At 36.9% G+C, this 22,241-nt stretch overlaps 1 protein-coding gene across 2 annotated transcripts in view; it reads left to right on the forward strand.

Moving 5' to 3' along the window:
• The window catches only part of MESR4 (misexpression suppressor of ras 4), a 96,666-nt gene that overhangs the window by 57,728 nt on the left and 16,697 nt on the right, over positions 1-22,241 (forward strand). The window contains exons 1-2 of one of the 2 annotated variants that reach the window (XM_081770582.1): positions 5,784-6,419; positions 16,754-16,891. In XM_081770582.1, coding sequence (XP_081626708.1) covers positions 6,203-6,419; positions 16,754-16,891 — 355 coding nt within the window. In that variant the 5' untranslated portion in view covers positions 5,784-6,202. Of the gene's footprint in view, positions 1-5,783; positions 6,420-16,753; positions 16,892-22,241 lie in introns of those variants that run through there. The other variant, XM_081770580.1, reaches the window with a different exon arrangement.

Below are 22,241 nucleotides of genomic sequence, written 5' to 3' on the forward strand. Positions count from 1 at the left end.
GATTTATAATCAAGGTTGGCAAAAACCATTGCTTTTATTGAAAAAACCAAAAACCCGGTTTTTTGGTTTAAACCAGTTTATATACAAATGGTGATCAGAAAAATGGAAACACCTGAATGAAATTGCAACTTACCATATTAATGTGGTGTCGGGCCACCTTTCGCCTTCAGAACAGCCTTGATGCGACGTGGGATGGAGGCATAGAGGTCGTGAATGGTAGGAAGTGGAATTTTACACCATTCCTCGTGCAGGGCATCGGGCAGTTCTGAGATAGAGGATGGAGGTGGAAATCGTCGCCGGAGTCGTGTTTCCAAGACGGACCACAGATGTTCAATTATGTTGAGATCTGGGGATTGGGCGGGCCAGGGGAGATGTTGAACTTCATCCCGATGTTCCTCAAACCACGCTGCAACAACGCCAGCTGTGTGAATGGGTGCATTATCATCCTGGAAGATGGCGTCATTGTCCGGGAATAACATCCGGACCATAGGATGCAAGTGGTCTCCTAAAATTGCGACATAATCGTTGGCAGTGATTCATCCGCTAAGTGTGACCACAGGACCCAATGAAAACCATGATATGGCGGCCCACAGTATCACCGAGCCGCCGCCATGTTTCACAGTTGGGCGGAGACACTGCAGATCATAAGCTTCTTTGGGCGTTCTCCACACATAAACACGACCCGTGGTTGGGAATAGGGTGAAGGATGACTCATCCGACCATATCACACGTTTCCAGTCCTCAACGGTCCAAGTTGCATGGTCGCGGCACCATTTGCGGCGTGCGAAAGCGTTATGGTCCCTGATGAGCGGTTTGGCCCGTGCAACACGACCCCGTAAGTTCATGTCATGTAATTCGCGGCGGACTGTGATTGTCGAAACAGGATGGGGGAGGTGCTGATTGAGTTCCTCCGTCACTTGCTCCGCAGTGGCACGACGGTTCTGCGTGACAATGCGCTTTAATACCCGGCGTGATCTGTCACTCATGATTTTCTTCCGCCCACTGTTCTGCTTCCCCGATGTGGTTTTCCCGTGTGTTGTGTAGGCCGTCATCACCTTCGACACTGTCCCACGCGACACATCTAACACAGTAGCCACTGCCGTCACACTCACTCCACATAACCGCGCACCAACAATTTGCCCTCTTTGAAAATCTGAGAGGTCTCCCATTTTACACTACCTCTGTCTGCTGCAGCCACTGGACACTGCTGTTCCACTGCGCCTGACATAATATGGAGACCGACCTAACACACCACCACCAGCAATCAGGCGCTGCGGGCGCCACGACACCACTGCCAACCCATACATCTGACGTGTTGCCAACTACAGGTGTTTCCATTTTTCTGATCACCATCTGTATATATATAATATATATTGCTTATTTCAGTTCAATTATGTTATTTGATAATGAATGGGGGTATTTAGGTCTTAATATAATACGAATAATATACGGGAGTAAAATGTGATAAGCCACAAATGTGTGTTCATCAAGATTTTACTAACACACATTTGCGAACAGTTTTCGTTTTTTGGTTTAAACCAGTTTTTTTTTCTTTTTTTAATAAACAGCTGTTTTAAACCACCTTGGTTTATATCAGCCAACCCTGTTTATAATAGAGCAGTTCTCAACTTGAGAGTCCGGATCCCGAGGGAATAGCGAGAGGAATACATGAGAGTTGTGAAGGAAGGTGTAAATGATTATCAGAATCTAGTAGCGGAAAAAATATTTCAGATTATTTTGAATTTCTTACTTTGATAGATATGTTTGTATTTTTATGCTTATCCTCAAATACAGAATATTAAAAGGGATTTTGATATAGGTTACATATAGTGTAACCAAACTCAAACTATCTCATAAGTCAGTATGATGTGCTTATTCCGTAGAAAATACGAAAACTCGATTAGGGGCCGTTCAAAAATTTTGTGGCCCCTGATCCAAAAACTAATTATTCGCCAAGATCGCAATGTTATGATCCATTTTTAGTTTTCCTAAAATTCTTGTTTCGTTCTTTCTTCGTTGGTTGAATTGAAGTTTAGCGTCACGTTTAGCACCGAGGCTACATGAGTTGTGAATCTGCAGCTTAAGGTGGAATCCAAAGTTCTCTCAACGCAATTGAAAATTTGTGTTAGTTTGCGATAATCTGCATAGCAGTTACAATTACTTTTCGCTTGTTTTGCGTTGTCATGTGCAAATTTTGCTAAGAACTTACACGAAATGAACTTTCGTAGGCACCTTTATACATTACCTACAAAACAAATTATGTGTAAATAGTGAAAAGGACATAGAATGGATATGTATTAGTTTAAAGTAAACTATGTATACAGGAATCGAGTTTCTTGTAACCTACATTTTTATAAACATGTTCTATTGTGACTGACACCATTCGCTTTTGCTGTGCCTCCGTTGCTCAAATCCATGCCATTCGCATCCATACGCAGCGTTAACTCTCGCGCCCTAATCCTGTATGCTGACTCACCTGCTGTATACTGCTGAGTTATTCTCGGACTCCCAAACTTTGGACCGTGTAACGTAATCTCGTATAAACACATCTAGTGAAGATGAACATTGGATAGAGTTGAGAGTTCAAAATTTATGAGCGTTGTATTTATAGTGGTTATTTCCTTGCCTAGAAATATTTCTGCATGCACACTTACGGTGGTGATTGTTATATTAATGTAAGGGCGTAAACACTATACATTATGACGAGACTTGTGGCAATTCATTCAGTAAATCGGCGCTTAATGTTCCGTCCATTGGGAACAGTTTCTTGAAATGTTCCGAAGGACCAGTTTTCAGAAATCAAATTGGATAGAATTATGATATAAGCGAGACACTGCTCAAAATATAACAAAGAATTCTGCTAGGGGCCAGGTTTTCTTCCCGAAAATTCTGTCCAGGGAATAAAATCAAACTAAGGGAACTACACTGAGACAATACAGGAGTACGTGTACGAGTAATCATGATCTAATTTTCCTGAGCTTTGGACATTGGCGTAACTAAAGGCTTGGGACTCCCCACAGACAGCGTGGAGTGGGGCCCCTTATTTACGCCCCTGGCTTTGGAGGTGCATAAACAATACCTGGAAGAAACACTGTAAGAGACCGCCATAGCTTTCGACTCCGGAAAGACATACGAGAGGTTAAATGATTATAAACCACTGAAACACACTATCATTTGAATTTATTTTAACACAATCAAATGTAGTCGTACAGGAAAATCAGAGCAGCTAGGCCTATGCCAAGACTTTCCTTAACAAATTCATTCAATGAATCTGTTTGTAAGAAATTGAATGAATTCCCTAAAGTAATTCTTACATATGGCGATATGGCAATTAATGACTTCAGAATATTTTAAAAGCAAACAGTGCTTTTTCAGGCTACCACGGTAAACTCGTATTACATGTTTGTGCAATGGTGGGTTAAAAAAAAAAAAAAATGGAATAGCATAAACTTAAGAAAGACTACGCCTACTCTAAAATGGGAGATGGTCCCCTCACCAAGAAAAAATCGTATATTAGTATGGTCTTCAAACAGCTTATCAATCTGTACTATATTAAATATTTGTTTCATCTACTATTAGAATAGTAATTATAATGAAAGAATTATTAAGTATCAACATTATATCGAAAGGATCAGAACAGCACAACCGTGCATTACATATAGGCCTAGTTTACTTCAAATATACATCAAACATTGTCAGTGACATGTAGTAATAATTTGTGAAATTATTTCATGTTCGAGCGAAGAAATGTTCAGATAAGTTAGCTTCTTTATTTCTCCTTTCCCTTTATTTTATGTTTTGCTAGCTTAAGGTTGCGTATCCTCCTATACGTAATTATTTTCACCAGTCCCACCGGTAGTTATTCACGGTGACGTTTGGCAACAGTAGATGTGGCGAAGGAGTTTTTCTTTATACAAAATATAAATAAACACATATATCAGATAAAAAGGAAAATGTTTCATTATCATTACTTTATTATCAAATGTAGCTAAGACATTAACCTACCAGGCTCGAAATTAATTACAGACAGTGGCGTATTTGAAGGGACTTCCGAGCTTAAGCCTACCGAAATTTTATTTACTGTTTTAAAGTAAATGAACTATCTTGAAGAATGTTCACATTTCCAGGAAGTTAGCAGAGCCTTCCCGAAACAAAATCGTAAATACACCTCTGATTACAGACTATCTTTTACATGCAACACAGTCATTAAATAAATAAATTATCCCCTGTACAATTACATTCCTTTAGGTTCTCTTTAAGGATTATTTAACAAGTTGATGAAATGGCAATTCCGACTTCCCATCCAGAATAACCTAACTGCGGAACGAACATGTGATCCTTTATTGTCAGGTCCAGATTTAAGAGGACGTGGGTTAATTGTCAACGTTTAGTAGTTACTTCGTAGCCGACATGTAAAAAGGTTTGAAGTTCCACCAGATGAATGCCGTGATAGTACTCCTATCCCCAAATATAGGCCCTGGTCGGCTTTCGATGAGACTTAATGCTTAAGTTGTAATCTTAACCATTACTCGGGGATGTATTTCAGGCACGTAGCCAGGATGTCGTAATAGGAAGGGGGTCCGTGACGAAATACTGCGGTTATCACACCATGGGTTCGATCATTCTAAACTATTTTACTGTGAATATATATTGGATCGTTTAGCCAAGATTTCGTAATAGGGGGGGGGGGGGCATGACATGAAATACTCTGGTTACACACCAGAGGCTTGAGCAATCTAAACTATTTTACTTGCGACATACTTATTGGTTTGTTAGGACAGTAAAATGAGGAGTAAGTATTTTAATAACGAAATATTAAGAATCTCGAGTAAAAGAGTATAATATATATATATATATATATATATATATATATATATATATATATATATATATATATATATATATATATATATATATATATATATATAATGAAAAAGATATAATCTTCAGAGTTTAAGTTCTTCCGAGAGTCTATCTAACCGGTTTCTCGATCGTCATGTGTAGTCCATAGGATTGGCATGGAACTAGATGGAATTCGAAATGCTCGGTTACAATAATATCAATTTTTAACTTTACTTCCCTCTTACTCCACAGAAAGCTTCTGATAAGAGTAACCAAACGCTTGCTGTAGCTTTGTATTTTTAACGTTGATTCTTCTTTTTCTCGTTTCTTATTGTTTCATCATCTTTATTTTTTTATATTTCTCATTCCGAAGGGGGGTTCCGGACCCCCCGGACCCACACCTTGGATACGTACGTGCCTGTGTATTTGAAACAGGAATCGAACACGGGAGATCATGCACGTTATCCATTTGGCCACGGAAGTTTGGAAGAGAGAAGAAAGCTCAATAGGCTTCTTATGACAAATAATGATATAAAACATTTTTTAAAAATGATAGTCGAAAAAGCGTATAAGATAAGCATTAAAGTTAGGAAACAGTTAATTTGTGTCAAATTATAATAGTATTAATGCATTCGTCATGTTTAAAAGCATGAAAAGAGTAATAGAATTTCATTGCTTCTGATTGTTTGTATTTTATTTGAAAAGAATCTCATGCATGCAGTATGCTCGTTCCAGTGTGTAGGGCCTATCTAAATAGAAGAGTTAATATTATAAACGTTAGCACGTAGTTCATTTTTGGATTTGTATTGGCCTACGTTCTGTGTATCTGTCTAAAAGCAGATATTTGGGTGCAGTCAGTCTTTTCCGTAGTGAAGCAGCGAAGATCGTTTTTCATTTTTTTTCCTTCATGTGAAATGGTAAACATTGGCGAAAAGGATCATGGGATTGTGATGTCTGCAACTGCTATTATGGAGTTGTTTGGGAAGAGCATGGAATACATATATTTTATGAAACATATTACGTTTTGTTGCTGTTGTGTTATAACATTCTGATAAAATAATAACTTTCTTTATGGAATTCGTTTGTTCCGAATATTTAAAGTGCAGATTTGTTTTCATAGATGTCACCCTTAGCGTATGTTTTTGTTCTGCTATTGGTTCTCAGTCACCTAGAGGATTGGAATTACGTATTTGGTGACGCCATTTTATGAATTAATCTGGACCAAAAGTGAAATGGACAATGCATTTTGGCATTAAAAATCATCATGACAGCATGATGACAGATATAGTTCAAGCACACCGTCGTATTGGCGGTGGTTAGATAAACAATAATGTCGTCTTTAAAGGGCGGTTTCTAGTACATGGTTATGGAGGTAAAAGGGAGATCTCATAAAATTTGCGCTGTACCGGGCTGCAAGTCAAGATTCAGTAAATCAAAAAACATTAGTATGCACTTCTTCCCCAAAATTTCCAGTCGTCGAAGAAAATGGCAGGAAACACTTGGAATAACGCAAGACGTTTCCCCATCAATGACTGTGTGTAGCTTGCACTTCGCGGAATCGGATTTTTATTTCAAAGGTACGTTCTGAGAACAACCAAATAACATATATCGTCCAGAATAAGAATCCGGACGCTAAAATATAAGATAATTACTTTTTTTGGGGGGGGGAGGGTCAAAATACCTTACATATTCACTTAGAACCCTTCATTTTATTTACTGCTTGTACACGTAATGTACAGCTATACAATACGAGCGCAAGCATTGAATAACAATAAATACCATAAAAACTATTGGGTAATAGTATACATGAGAACCCCCCTGATCTGTGTTTCTTCTGTGTTCTGTTACCACTTCTACATGAAATACCGTAAATTTTCTACGTAGTGCAATAGTAAGAAGTATCCATGTGCACAAGACATGCGATATGCGTTAAAGTCCCCCCCCCACACACACACATAGTCATAGATAAAGTACAAGGGCACTACACATGCAGATATAAAGTACAGGTACGTTCTTTTTTATTTTCGTATCAGTCGATAAGTAAATAAAAGTCGCTTTGTTACCCCCTTTGTAAGTTCGTACATACTCAATGAATAATCCCTAACATTATGAGCGTCCTGCTCCTTCGGGAACTGATGCAGCTTCATGTATACTATATCCAAACTATTGTTCTAACGTCTACTTTGATGAGGTAATGATTTATTTCGTGAACCATCGGGGAGTGTGGAGATTTTACCGAGCGGAGTATTTAAGGCTTGGGTGCTATGGGCCAACGCTCGTCACAATCACAATAGGTGAAAATCGGGTTATCAGCTTGAATTTCCCGCTCCAGTTTGTATTCTTGGTAACAGTTTTAGAGACGGGGGCCAAAAATAGTCAAAACAGGATGATTTACAACAGTTAGTTGATACTGATAGGAAAGTTGTAGCTGATACCAAACCTAGCCTACCCTTATGTAAGGTATTGAACCATACAACGACCGAACGTGAGTAGAAAAATGAAAAAAAAAAAGTAGGTGAACAAGCTGGCTCCCCATTCCTGAACAAAGACCATATCTTCACGTAGACATGAATACTGTGAGAACAAAGAATTGTATTTAAAAAAAATAACTATTAAACCAGCAGAAAAAACCTTGATGTGCATCCCCACCATCGCTAACATCCCTGCTTCCTTTGGATGCGTTCTGCTTCGCCCTGCCCAGATCCAGATTAGGTGCAGCACTAGCTTGTATTGACTGCCTTGGCGAGATTGTCGTATCTATAAAGACAACTCCACCATCTGGTCATTAAATGTTTCTAAACCAATTGTACTGTAGATGTGCATGCAAACTTCATGAAGAAAGTTAACCCTTACTCATATACTTCAGAAGTCAGAAACTATATGTTCGCAGTCATCTTTCTCTTTTAGTTTACTTTTTGCGTTCCACAATTCTCTTGTGATCAGTTTATATCTGCATCTTTTTAAGATTCATTTAGGCCTACTTTTCATCAGTGTTATTCTTACCCTGTGTATGCTATCAATTTATTCATTCGTGTCATGTATACTCTACTTCCACTACGTACTATTTCATGGAAATGCGTGCAGTTCTTAATGTTGTTTCTACGTTCATATTTCACTTGAAAGATGTTTAGCACCTACATAAAGTTGGTTTCTTCCGTGCGGATTAATATTTTATCCTTAAATAGGCTAGGAGCGCCTTGATCGTCAATCTGCATCACGAATATATTCTCTTTACCCTTAGGAACACCAAAGTATTTTTGGGTTACACGAAACACCATCGTGGGGGCCGTTGAGGTCCACACCTTAAAGGTCATTATTTCCCACGGAAATGATTTATATTTTCTGATACGAACTTGAGATATCTAAGACATCATATATTTTTATTCTCTATAATTACTAGGTTTCTAAGTGGGGGGCCGCGGTGGCTCAGTGGTAGAGCGTTCACCTCTAGTGCATGGGGTCCCGGGTTCAAACCCTGCTCCTGCCAAGTGAACTTTGTAGTGGACAAACACCGTGTGCGTGTGTTTTCTCGGGGTTCTCCCGTTTCCTCCCACTTTCTTCATTCCACCATTTCATTCATTTCTCATAATCACCGTCTCCCTTAGCCTAACCGGCATAACCGTGGGACGTAAAACTCACAGATTTCATTTCATATAGGTTTCTAAGTGCAATGTTGCCAACTATATGAGTGTAATTGTTTAAGTTACCATTTTTATTTATGTCAGTTGCTGTGACCTGTATATTTTATTTGTTTCTATAGGAAATCAATTATATAGATCAATAGCAGCTTAGTACGATGTAGTATGTGTGCAAAGACGGCTTCTAATCGCATTTTGGTGGTGGTACGGTAGACGGGTGGAATGGGAAAGAGTGGGGCATATTTCAGTATCCGAATGAGTTCGTGGTTTACCTTTTATGATTTCCATCTCGGTAATCTTTGGAATGGCGACATTCTTTTAATTTTTCTTTCCGCGAAAACATAGACAGTGTGAGGGACCTTCATTGGGCACTATGTGGGACGTTACAAGAGGACCAGTGTCACCAACCCAACATAAAGTTGCAATTTTTCTATTAGCACGTCGTCATGTTTTTGCACCTGTGGAGTGCACATGTAAAATGTAATCAATCAAGCTATCACTTGTCTGTCAGTAATACACTAACAACACTACAGCATGACGAATATTACAAGGTATTTACTGCAACAAAGGTGCTACTGCTTCCATTTCTTTCATTGACATTATCAAATAAAGTGTTCAAGTTCGTCTTCTGCATCAAAACCTGGCAGGCTTATTATTTCCATTGCGTTATCTTTGAGCTCACTATCTGCTAAGTTCTTTCTCACTTGAACTTTCACAAAGAAAACAAAACGATTTGCCATTGTTCCAGTGCTTTTGCAGATTCCACCATACAGTCACGGAATAACAAACTGACAACTTCCTGTTAAATATGCGTCTTCAGTCCGTGTTCTAGGCTGTTGTAATTTCTACGATAAAAAAATACTTGAAAACACCGAAGTTGCAGAAGCACAGTTCTTTCCCATCACTATTGAAACTTGGTTCTCTCTCTGTCTCTCCTTATAATATCTGTTTGTAAGGTGGCATATTTAGATGTTAATAGCCTTGAGTAATAAACCAATAGAAAATAAAATAGTCACCAAGGAAATGGTCAGAAAAAAATAAATACTAAAATATTTATAATGTATAGTTGGCAACACTGCATCATAGTTTCAGTAATACACTGCATGATGTAATACCAAAATTGTTTCAAAGGAAAATAAAATAAAATGCCAAAACACTGTAATGTAACAGATAGGATATTAGGTGAATAGCCCCTTAGTACTACCAAGGGGAGCCTCTGAGGCCAACAACTTTTTGTTTATTTATAAATAGAAAACAAGACACTAAAAACGAAAGAATTGCGTTTTATGATGAATGGAGCCAAGCCTGACGATATCAATTTTTTTTCAGATTGTTTGTATCGAATTAGGAATGTTACAAATAATTTATGGGCTTGAGAACTCCCTCTCCCCCTTGGTGTTCCTAGGGTTAATGCAATAGCGTAATATGCTCGGGTGCATTTAAGAATAAAGTTACCATGGTTTGGAGAGTTCGCAGGTAAAATTATGGGTATTATGTAGTTACTCATCCAAATCACTTGGTAGTTACACTAGCTCGATTACGGTTCGTCTGTAAGGAATAGGCACGTCGGCGATGGTGGGTATACGCATAAACGATGTCATTTACAACTTCTAACTATAAATGACAGTACCGACATTTTTTATAGAGCTTACTAATATATGCAACATACCTGTAGGCATATATAGAGTCTTCTATAGTAGTTACACACTATACACATTCTAACAAGGTACGTTTGTTGTATATCGTGTTGTAAATGATTACTGCAAATACAGTGCGCGAGTGTATTTGTTTCGCTATTCGCTTACCTTCACCCCTTCGGGTTTCCACACTTTTTTGTGGGTTATTAACATTCTCTCATGCAACACCCCTAGTAAAAATCGGAAATTCGCGAATTGAATTATTTAAGAAAATGAAATGAAATCTTTGAGTTTTACGTCCCACGATTATGCCGGTTAGGCTAAAGGAGACGGTGATGATGAATGAAATGGTGGAATGAAGAGTGGGAGGAAACGGGAGAACCCCGAGAAAACCCACGGACACGGTGTTTGTCCACCACAAAGTTCACTTGGCGGGGGCTGGGATCGAACCCGGGACCCCAAGCACCAGAGGTGAACGCTCTACCACTGAGCCACCGCGGTCCCCTGAATTATTTAAGAATGTATCATGAGTAGTAAAAATGAAAAGATATTTCAAGAATAAGGGTTTTCAAACCATTACCGGTTGGTTCTACTCGAAAGAATATATTTGTCATTATATTGTCATCGTGTTTGTAAGCGTGGTATTTAGGACAGATTTTTTAGATATGCCGAGCAATGTTTACAATTTGTAGTTCCTGGTTAAATCATATAGTAATACTACGGTTTAGAAAACAAATTACAGAAACATATTGACAGAAAGACGTCAACCAAGTGAAGTCCATAATTTTCGTATGATTTATGATTAAAAATTCACTTCCAAAGTTAAAGTTTTGTGTGTGCAATTCATTTTCGAAAAACTATACCACGAATACTGACAATAGGTTTTGTACGTTACCACCTCGGCCTTGCTAGTGTGAAATTAGTTTCGGCTACTCTTGGCATTTGTTTCATTCGCTGCTAGTATTAGAAGAAAATGTCATGTCCGCCACATCCAAAGCTTTGTGTTCATGTAATACTTTACTAGTTGGAATTATTTTTGTACCGTTACCATTTATTACAGTAATTTCATGATTTAAAAAAAAAAAAAAGCTCTCTCTCTTACCTGTTTTTTTTATCCCCGAGATTGAGTTTTTTTTTTTTCTTATCCTATATTTCTTAATGCTGTGATAGGATTGATATTAACTATTAAAAACTGCAGCACCCAAATGAAGACACCAAATTGATGATACGTTTTAATGATCCCTTGTCTTATCTGATTTGGATCTAATTTTGAGTTCCTTTCAGCAGCAGGGCTTAACGTGGGATCCAAACCACATGAGCTCCTGCCGGGAATCGAACCCGGACCTCACATCAAATGTGTGCACGCCAGCCGCATACCCACAAATATATATATATATATGCTCCTTGGAGAACTGTTAAGTGAAAAGCGCACCTGAGTTATGATTGCGTCCATTGGACAATACCCATTCTTCATACTCGTACAATCTGTAAATTGTAAGAGTAGGATATAGTAGATGACCAGAATTCGCGTGGTTTTCAGCGCAAATATGTTCGTAAGATATGCTGTACTGTGGATTGTCACATCTGTAGTTCTCGTAATCGATTCTTGGGACGCTATATGAAATAAATCCTGTTTTTCGTATTCAACGTGTGCGGGCGGTTTCGTTTTCAACGTGAAATGATTCATCTTTTTGTGAAACCGTAAACACACATTTTTTTTTTCTTGTTGCCGTTTTGTTGACGCAGCGCCATTAACGGCGTTTTCCTAAACTTTGCAGGAATAATACTGTTCTGATTTATGATGTTTGGAATTATTGGAAGGTGTCTTACCATTTTATTGGTAGAATTATTTCTTTTCGCATCATTTTTTAACCATGGTGTGTATTTACGAAGGGTGTAAATAAATGAGAATTCCAGTAGCCTTCATGCTACAATTGCCTATTCCTGTTTCTTTGTACTTACAATATAATGTACTTAAGTTACGATACCACAATAGTACAGAACTGAAGTTCCAACGGATTTGAAAAAGTTTAAATTCAAGATGAGAATCGCAGCTCTTCAGCGCCAACTGTGCTAATTGACCTGTAGCCATATTGGGAACAGTCAACTTTTACCTAATTGCCCGTCAAGCAAAGGTCTAACTGAAAAGCCATAGTGGCAAGAGATGGACGGATGGGGTGAGACTTCGTACTGGAAGTAAACGGAATTGTTCATGCCTCATCCGTTCAATTTTGAAGGAAGAATATGGCACTGTTCAACAAATTTTAATCGAAAGTATGTAAATTCTTTGAAATTGCGATTTTTACATTCATTTAAGCATAATATGAAAGGAAATGATGATAGAAGAATTTTCTTAGCTCAGGTTGTGAAAAAAAAACGCCCTTGTACAACAGTAGCTGTAATATACAAATGTAATAATATTTATAGTACATTTAAGCAAAATCCTTGTAAAAACCTATATTTCACTTTTTTTTATCTATTTCACTGTGATGTGATATGCTGGGGAGTTAAGAAGTACCCTAACCTATAGCTTTCTGCACCCTTGTACCTCCTTTTTCAAAATTGCGCAAATACCAGTTCCACAGCGATACAGAAAATAAAGTAACCGTGGTCAAGTTAAACATTAACAATTCCGTAATAAAAATCAGTATTAACATCAAAACATGAAAAATATGTACAAATACCTTTTTGTGCAAGAACTACACTGCAATGTAGACAAAAGTTTCAAGTAATCCCTTGTACAGGATTATGTTTATTTTATTTTGAACGTCTTCGCTTGGCTTGCCTTTTGTAGGTTACATCTGGAGCATCCCTTGCAATAGTCCAACAGTAGTCGGCCAATATGTTAGAACTCCACTTTCCCTCATATCTCTTCTCCATGGCTGCAATATCTCAATGGAAACGCTCACCATGTTCGTCACTTACTGCTCCACAATCTTCGGGAAAGAAGTCTAGATGTGAATGAAGAAAGTGGAGTTTCAAAGACACATTGCAATCAAGATTTTCGTAGCACAATAACAACTTTGCTACCAGTTGTTTGTAATTTGTTGCTCGGTGTCTTCCCAAGAACTGTGAACAAACACTCTTCAAGCTTTCCCACGCAGCTTTCTCCTCACCTTTGAGAATTTCGTCGAATTTGTGATCTTTGAATAGTTGCCTAATCTGTGGCCCTATGAAAACACCCTCTTTAACTTTGGCATCACTTAATCGAGAGAATTGCCCTCTTAGGTACTTATAGGCCTCATCCTCTTTCTTCATGCTCTTAACAAAATTTTTCATAGGACCTAATTTAATATGTAGAGGGGGAAGCAAAATTCGGTTACGATCTACCAGTGGTTCATGCTGCACATTTTTCACTCCCGGCTGAAGAGTGTCTCTGGTACTCCAATCACTTTTGCGGTAATGAGATCCACGATCTCTACTGTCCCATTCACATATAAAGCAACAATACTTTGTATACCCTAACTGCATACCTAGCAACAGTGCTATTACTTTAAGGTCACCACAAATGAGCCACTGAAAATCGTAATATTTAATGGCTTGAAGTAAACGTTTCAAGTTTTCATAAGATTCCTTCATATGAACTGCGTAACCTACAGGAATTGAAGGAAGTTCATTTCCAATATGTAAAAGCACTGCCTTTAAACTCACCTTGGACGAATCTATAAAGAGCCTCCACTCCGTAGGTTCGTAATTAATTTTAAGTGCTCTCATGAGACCATGCCGCAAGTGTGTCTTCCATAGTAAAAAATGAAGTGAACATCTTCTCCCTATTCCGATACACTGAAATATTTACTTTTTCCTGCAATAAATTCCATTGCTTTAAGCGTGACGCTAAAATTTCGGCTTTGCTTTTCGAGAGGTCCAAGTCTCTGATTAGATCACTTAGTTCCTCTTGAGTAAGTCTATGTGGTTCACATGGAGGTTCTACAACAAACGTAGGGTCCTTCGAAGTACTTGATTCAGGAGCTTCAACTTCTTGATCATCATCAGAAAAAAGATCGTATTCTTTAGGTGAGTCAGGAACAGGTAGTCCTTCTCCATGTGGAACAGGGCGCATTGCAGAAGGAATGTTAGGATAGATCAAGGTCCGCTTCTTTTTCGTGGAAATTCCCTTCTTGACGGAAGGAACCATACAAAAATAACACAGGAACAGGTAGTCCTTCTCCATGTGGAACAGGGCGCATTGCAGAAGGAATGTTAGGATAGATCAAGGTCCGCTTCTTTTTCGTGGAAATTCCCTTCTTGACGGAAGGAACCATACAAAAATAAGTCTCTGATGTGGTCGCTTGGCTCCCTCCAAATCATGAGCACTGCAAAAGGCATTGAGCGCCCCTTCCCATTAATCCAATTTCTTAGATTGCTGGCACGAGTGTTACACACAATGTAGGGTGCCCAAGATTTATCTTGGTCTCCAATTTTACAACCAAAGTAATATTGATAGGCTTTTCTTATTAGTGGTGTTATAGTCTGCTTTTGTGAGGAAAATGTCACTTCCCCACACACGTAGCAGAAGCTATCCGCACTGTTTACACAATTTCGCGGCATTTTTGTTTATTGAAATCCTCAAAATGTCACTTGAAATAGTTCCGACAACTATTTAAAAATATACATTCGAAATACCAGTATTTTTGCGTACTTGTAGTTGTATTTTTATGTCCTGCACTACACAAGCGTCACACCCAAAACGCTGATAACTGCACTAAACCTTTCGTTTCTAACAATAGCAGAACACTACTGAGATAAGGAACACAATGAAACCAAGCGTTCATATAGTTTCTCCAGTGTTGCCGGATCAGTGTAACATTTTACCCCAAACGAAGCGAATATATTTATTTTTAAAGCGTTATTATTAGACATGCCTGTAAAACGAAAAGTAGAGCTAATATTCGAAAATAACTTTCAAATTCGTGATCAACACCACAAAATCAATAAGAATTAGCTGATTTTGTTCAATTTACATTTTCGTTGTTGAACAGTGTTACATATGTTCTCCCGTTTCCTTCCACAAATTCTCATTAATCATCTGTCTCCTGTATCGTAAAAAGCATAACAATATGCTGACGACACATTAACTTTGGGACTGTCCCGTACATGTATTTCAAACTCAGGCGCATGCCCCCTCCTCTCGTACTTGTCCCCAAATACTTCAGTTAAACGTCTATTCAATTCATCAGATAAATGGAAAAGTGCCTCGTCTGAAAACACAATTGAGCTTAACATATCAACATCATTCATAAGTTTAATTGATGTAAAATACATGAAATATGTGTAACTAAGGGTCTGCTTTGCCGGATCTTCCTAGATTACAGCAGAATGTTGGAATTGGTCATGTAAAGTGTTGCATACCACCTCGCAACGATGTTCCGAGATCGATATAAGCTGTTGAAATTCTAAATGGACGGCTTTAGATCGTAATAGATTATCAGCATGCTTTCTGGATACTCATATTTTAATGGTAGGAGTTGCTGGATTCTATGAATCCAATTCAAAGAGAATATAGGCATATGTGCCTTGTTTTTGTGCATTCCTGCATTTTAATGGTTATAGCGATACAAAGAAGTTTATTATGCTTTATTTGTAATGTAAAGGGATTTTACAACGTGCTGTGTCTTATTCAAGATACTAAATGCTTTATTCAAGGAAGGATTAATCAGAAATATATTTGTACTTAGCTGTCTGCTTGTCTCATAATCACAATTAAATGCACTATCGGTGTTGTATACTAACTGTTTTCATTTGATGGAAGTCATCACTGTTTCAACAGGCTTTTAATATCATTGTCTTATGTCAACAGTATATAATGTCAACTCGAACAAGTCCGTGCCAAGTATCTCTGGCTCTCGACGTTGTCATCTCGTTCGTGCAACCAACAGTTTCGATGTCTGTAAATGTATTACCATTTATCACCACCCATGGAACATCCTTCCATAGAAACTTCCAGAGAGTGAAGTGTGCAATAAAATTGGGGGTTAAATACAGTTAATGCGTACTGAGCATTTTCAGAATGTATCTTTAAGTGCTTGGTGATGTAGTTCTTTCTTACACAAAATGGCGTTTAAATTGGTTGTGGGTTGGAGTTTATCGTTTCTTTCAGCACCGAAGTTAAATTGATATCTTAATGGGGAATCCCAATCACATAAGCTTTCGCCGGTAATCAATGCCATTTAAGCGTCATCAACATTATATTTCAAGGGAATTCAGTTACAGGATATTAAAAGAAAAAAAGAAATAAGTAATTTTTCTGTATTATTATTGTTATTATAGTAGAAGGAAACTTATACATATTTTACCAAATGAATTTATCGTAACTTACTTGTAGAATGGGGTAGAATGGGGTCATTTCTTGTTAAACAATCCTATTCCTGTTACTGAACTGACTTATCCCTGACCTAGCGTCCTAATCTGTGAAATCGTTAGGTATAACCAGATCAATAAACGAGATACTAATACGAGTTTAGTACGTGTATAGAGACTAACGAGGAAATTGTATCTAATTTGCAACCTTAGGTATGCTTTTCGTACGTCATAAACCGTCCATAAAATTATATGATGTTTAGATATGTGTGTCATTGTTTCATATTGTACTGTTGTAAAAACAAGTAGATTTATATCACATTATTGTTACTGTTTTAGATTACCAGCACAACCTGCAGAGGCGCAATCTACGACCGAACGCTGTGCCTTCTGTAACAAAGCCTTCAACCAGCAATGATAAAGATCAACGGGAAGAGGATACGCAGAATACAAAAATAAAATCACAAGATGAGAATGGTAAGTGTAGCATCCGTTAACTGTTGAGATTGATCCATGTCTGTACAACATAACGTCAAATTGGCTCAGGTCTTCAACGCTGGACCTTCAATGTGTTACTATAAATTAGAATAATTATTAGCAGTATTAAGTTATTTGACATGGTGTTTTAGGGGCTGTTCACATATTACGAAACGCTATTTTTGACCAATTTTACCCCTCCCTCTCCCTTGTCACACTTCGTAACGCACGGTCGAATTTTTTTTTTTTTTTCCACCAATTTTGCTTATTTTTGGGGTTATTACAATAAAATACTAATTTTAATTGCAGAACTTTTTATTACAAAATGTTTGCATTCTGTAATAAAAAGTATTTTTCCCCAGCAAATCGAAGCATTAGAAAGGAGTAGTACCGCAGAATATTTTAACCCCATAGGAATGTTTTATTAATCAATCTTAATTCTTCACTTCTATATATTGTTTTCCCAAGGAGATTGCACCCATTCTTTTAGGTCACCGATGATTGGCAAAGAGGAAGTACTGTCTGAAGATACAGGTGAAACAGGATCCAAAGAAGACACCGACCTCTTCTTCCGGGATCCAAGGTGCTTCCTATATTTGAAGTTCGCGAATATCACGATCAAAGATGTCGACCACAAATTCGAAGTGGCTGCACACGTGTAGGAGCAGAGGCATCTCGTCTGTGAACAACCTTTCGAACATCATATTTGGACTTCAGTTTACCCTTTTCAAATTATTCTTGCCCTAATTCCGTGTCACAATGCGAATAAACTAGATTTCTCCAGAAAAATTCAAATCCAGAGAGCAAGAAGTTCAGTGCGAGAATAATATCCGACGAATTCGCTTTTCAACATCTTATTTTGCCCTGCAAATCATGTATCATTCCGTCGCAGAAAATATTATGTCACGAAAGAGTGTTTTTTTCTATTTCACATATGAAACTCCTGAGAAGAATAGAGTGGGTAATGATTCAATTCAAAAGTTTAGAATCATATTCTGAGATTGCGAAACGAATGGGAGGGCATTTGTAAGCGATGGTTACGATCGCTAACAACTAACTTCAGAAAAGCTTTGTGCCGTAAATGCAATGCAACGATAACCACAAAACTGAGTTCTATTGTATTTTAATACTTTCGGGGTTCATCACTAGTCATGCTAGTGTCTAGTAGTTCCTTCGAATCCCTTCTACATGATTTATTTTATATAGGCTATATGTTTGTAATTTTCGAAAACAATAGAAATATTTATTTATATAAAAAAAACAATAAAATTATTTGTTTAAAATATTGCGTATAAACCAGAAAGTAAAAATTACAGGGAAAAAAAGGCGTTACCTAACGAAAGGGTAACCCAGTGGTCGAAGTGAGACGGGATGCGGTGTTATGCCATACGGCCTCTGGTTTTTCAGTGATGAATGCATACCGTCTCTGGTTTTCTAATGATTAAAACATACCATCACTGGAAAGTAAATGCTAAATGCCTTTAATAAATTCATTTTTTACACACAGTAATTAACGAATAGCTTTGCACGTAAAAGGTTTTATTTCTTATGTAGAAATAATGTCGATAAGTTAACAACAGCGACATTTTTTAATACCTTTTTCCTATCTTTTATTTTTAAAGTGAGGTGTCTGCGAAGAAGTTCACACCTAGTTTATATTTTGATGGGCCAAATTGAATTGTTTCTTCGTTATTTATGTTTGTATGTGTGTGTCTTCTTGACTTAATGCATAAATGCCGTTTTTGAACATGGGCAGGTTTAGGTGTTGTCTGCTGTGGGAGCGGACCTTCCGGGTTAAACACCTCACAGTCGTATGGGGGACCGGGAATTCTCCCGCAGGGAATTATTAATATCCTTCTCCGTTTTTTGAGCATTTTCATGTATAATTCTCTATAATACAACATAAGGGGATTTTTTTCCCGGAAAGTTGGAGGGGATCAAAGTATCTTCATGTTCCCCCTCCCCCCTCCGCGTTACTACAGAGAAGCTCTCCAATAGTTTTCAGTCATTATGTAAGTAAATGCAATCTTTTAGGCAACATACTCTTACTGCACGTCAACATTTAGGTAGCCGGTATGCCAAGCCAAAATCGTAATAAAACATACCGCCTCTGTTATTTTTTTTCCACTTTGAACACTGGGTAAACCCCATTCTTCTTATCACAGTTCATAACACAAGGCCGAACCCTTCCCTCCCCCTTGCCACGTTACCCTAATATAAGAACGACCCCTAACACATATACAATGAAACAGAAATAAAAAGAAAGAAAGAAAGAAATATTTCATATCATGGATTTAGGGTAAAAGATAAATAAATAAAGGGGTTACGTACTTTAATATTAGGTTTAACTTATCTTCTCAGTAATGTTGAAAGTGTGGATATTGTAACTATATATTCTAAGAATTAATTTAATGAAATTCCCACGAGGTATCACCAAGAAAAGACTTGGCGATATATATACACGATTTGTATACTATCAGCAAATCATGAAGTGTTAAATGAAGTTTACAAGTGAACACTCTTATTAGATGCATCTCTTTGGACGTCAATGCAACAATCGTGTTAAAATCGTCATTTTAGATTTTAAAATTTGCTCTATGTAGGTTATTTTTTTAAAAAAATGTATGCTAATAAATAGGGGCAGGAGTTTATCGCAATTTGAAATTAAAAATTTCGCATTTTGAGATATAAAATTTCTCATTTTGTCGCTAAGTAAATTCTAATGTAAGCCCAATATAAGTAATAAACAATAAATCAATAATGCTACTTAGGACAATGAAGTTATTTTTTATGCAGTTACTAACAACAAATTATTTATTTCTTCTTTTACAAGTCCAAAAACTTAAAAGTACACTAGCACAGTATCATCACGATTGCCATCACAAAACACCGCACATTATATGTTATACACCGAAAACATATATACATGTAAAAACAGATACATACAATACATTAATGCAGTATCTTCTAGTATATCTCGTCTGCGAATTATTATTCTGATGAAAAGTGCAGCATGTTACATGTTTCAACATTTCCTTCTTTCATTTGTAGCTTTCTATCATTGAATACCAAGCTGTATTAAAAAAAAAAAAAAAAAAAATCCTTTCACAGTCAGTATTCGTCATTGGAAGCCATATTGCCTACAGGCACAAGTTATTTAAGTGTAAATTTTTCTCTCCTTTTAAAAATTGTACTTTTTATTTCTGTATTTTAACAACTAAAATTGACGTTTTTAAAAATTCGCAATTTGTCGCGTTTTGTGGCACATTTCGCCCAAAATGTCAGTTATCGCATTTTGTCGCAACTTCAAAATACCTATTTCCTTACTCAATGTGACGTAGTTCGTTGGAAAGCCAACTCTCGGCGTTGTAGGAAAACTTTCGCGATTTCGCAACTTGCGAAAAACTCCTGCCCCTAGTAATAAATAACTTTTGGGTACTAAATATGTGCATTATTCATATTCATGTTGGGATAAAATAAATGAAGAAACGACAAGATCTATGTATTTACTAGATGAACTAATAGGATGCACATCACTTAACAACCTGAATTAAGTAATACTTATATTGATTCGTGGATTCATATAATGATAATAGTCAGTTCTTAGAAAACTAACATTAAAAAGCTTCGTTAAGCAAAACACAATTCAAATTTGTATTCCAATTAACCACTTAAAGGGTTAGTGAAGTTTCGTATCACATAATCATTTCCTCCCTTTTTATGTCTTTGGCTAAATACACTACTCACTCACTACATGAAACTTTAGAATATGCTTCATGAAAACTAAGGGATGTTTTCGAAGATCACGGTCATCATTAGCTTTATATAAGTTTGAATAAGTTTCCAACTAAAATCTGTTAGAAAAAAAGAGAGAGAGGGGAAAGATGGAGGAATCAGAATAAAAATATCTTTCTTTTCCACGTTTTTTTTTTTTTTTTTTTTTCGTATTTTTGAAAATTTTTCAGACACATATAAGGGCAGTGATCATCGAAAACGTCCCTCTCAGTTTTCATAACCACTTGCGCTGAATAGGAAGCATTTTCTTTCATTTACTGTTGTGACTATTACCTGTTGTGATGCACTGCTCGCAATCTATATTGTTAGAGGAACTATCTTTTCTAATTCCGCGCTTAAATCTTTGAAATTCAATGCAAAATACTTAAAATCCAATGTTCGTTGTCCGATATTATTAGAAAATGGTTTTCACGCACTCAATTACTTCTCTTTTTTCTTCTTCTTCGTTCTTCATCGTTCCAAGTGGATTTTTTAAAATGCTAAGGAACTTCGAAGTGTTCTTCTCTGTGGCTTCTATTCTATTCTTAATTTGACCTACATATTATATGAACCGCATGGATGCAAAGTGGCGTTCTATAAGTCCAAAAAAATAGAAAAATGGACTAATGCCTTCATTCATATCTATACATGGGTACTTTTTTTTTTAAAAAAAAAAAAAAAAAGAATTTTTGTTATAAGACTATGAACTACATAGTTATGGTTGAGGTTTCGAACATAACAGAAATACACATTGTTCATAAGATGTATTGATTAATATAATTTGGATTATGGTTTTTACAGTTGGTAATTAATCTGTTCTCATCCATACTGCCTGTAGAAAATTTGGTCCTGATAAAGAAGATTCAAAAATAGTTAGAAGGGCTCTTCTGTAGAACTTGAACCCTTCAATGTTGTGGCTTGTGCTCTGTAGGTGTCTTGATAACTCCGATACCGCTTCGTGCTCCCCTTTAATGTTTCTTGTATAAAATAACAGACAAATTCTGACCAAAGCATATATTAACTAATAAATAATAGCGTTACAGTTTCGGCAAATTAACTTTGCCTTCATCAGACACACATATATGAATGTGTCTGATGAAGGCAAAGTTAATTTGCCGAAACTGTAACGCTATTATTTATTAGTTAATATATGCTTTGGTCAGAATTTGTCTGTTATTTTATACAAGAAGTTCCAAAGCTAGAATGAGTGGCATTCAGATAATGTTTCTTATACTTTCCTTCAACTGAATTTATATATTTCTCTTTATCGTGCTAATGTAGCATTGCTTAGATGTACATTCAGTTTCATAAACACCAGAAGACAAGAGCGGATCAGAAAATTCTTATACCCACTTAATATTTTCTAAAGCGTTTTATCCCAGCTTTCTTTTTTCTTCTAATTTTTGTAGTGGATATGTTATCCCTAATCATAACAGTACAAAAACCCACTGTTCGTTTCTAGCCTTCAGTGCTTGCCGGTTTATTTATTCCGTTTAGTCTTTGAAGTAGTGCCATGCACGTTCTTTCTATGTTACAATGGTACCTTAGCTCTGTTTATTTTTAATAGTCAAATCAA

The sequence above is a fragment of the Thermobia domestica genome, chromosome 9, assembly GCF_964235325.1.
Source record: "Thermobia domestica chromosome 9, izTheDome1.hap1.1, whole genome shotgun sequence".
NCBI lineage: Eukaryota > Metazoa > Arthropoda > Insecta > Zygentoma > Lepismatidae > Thermobia > Thermobia domestica.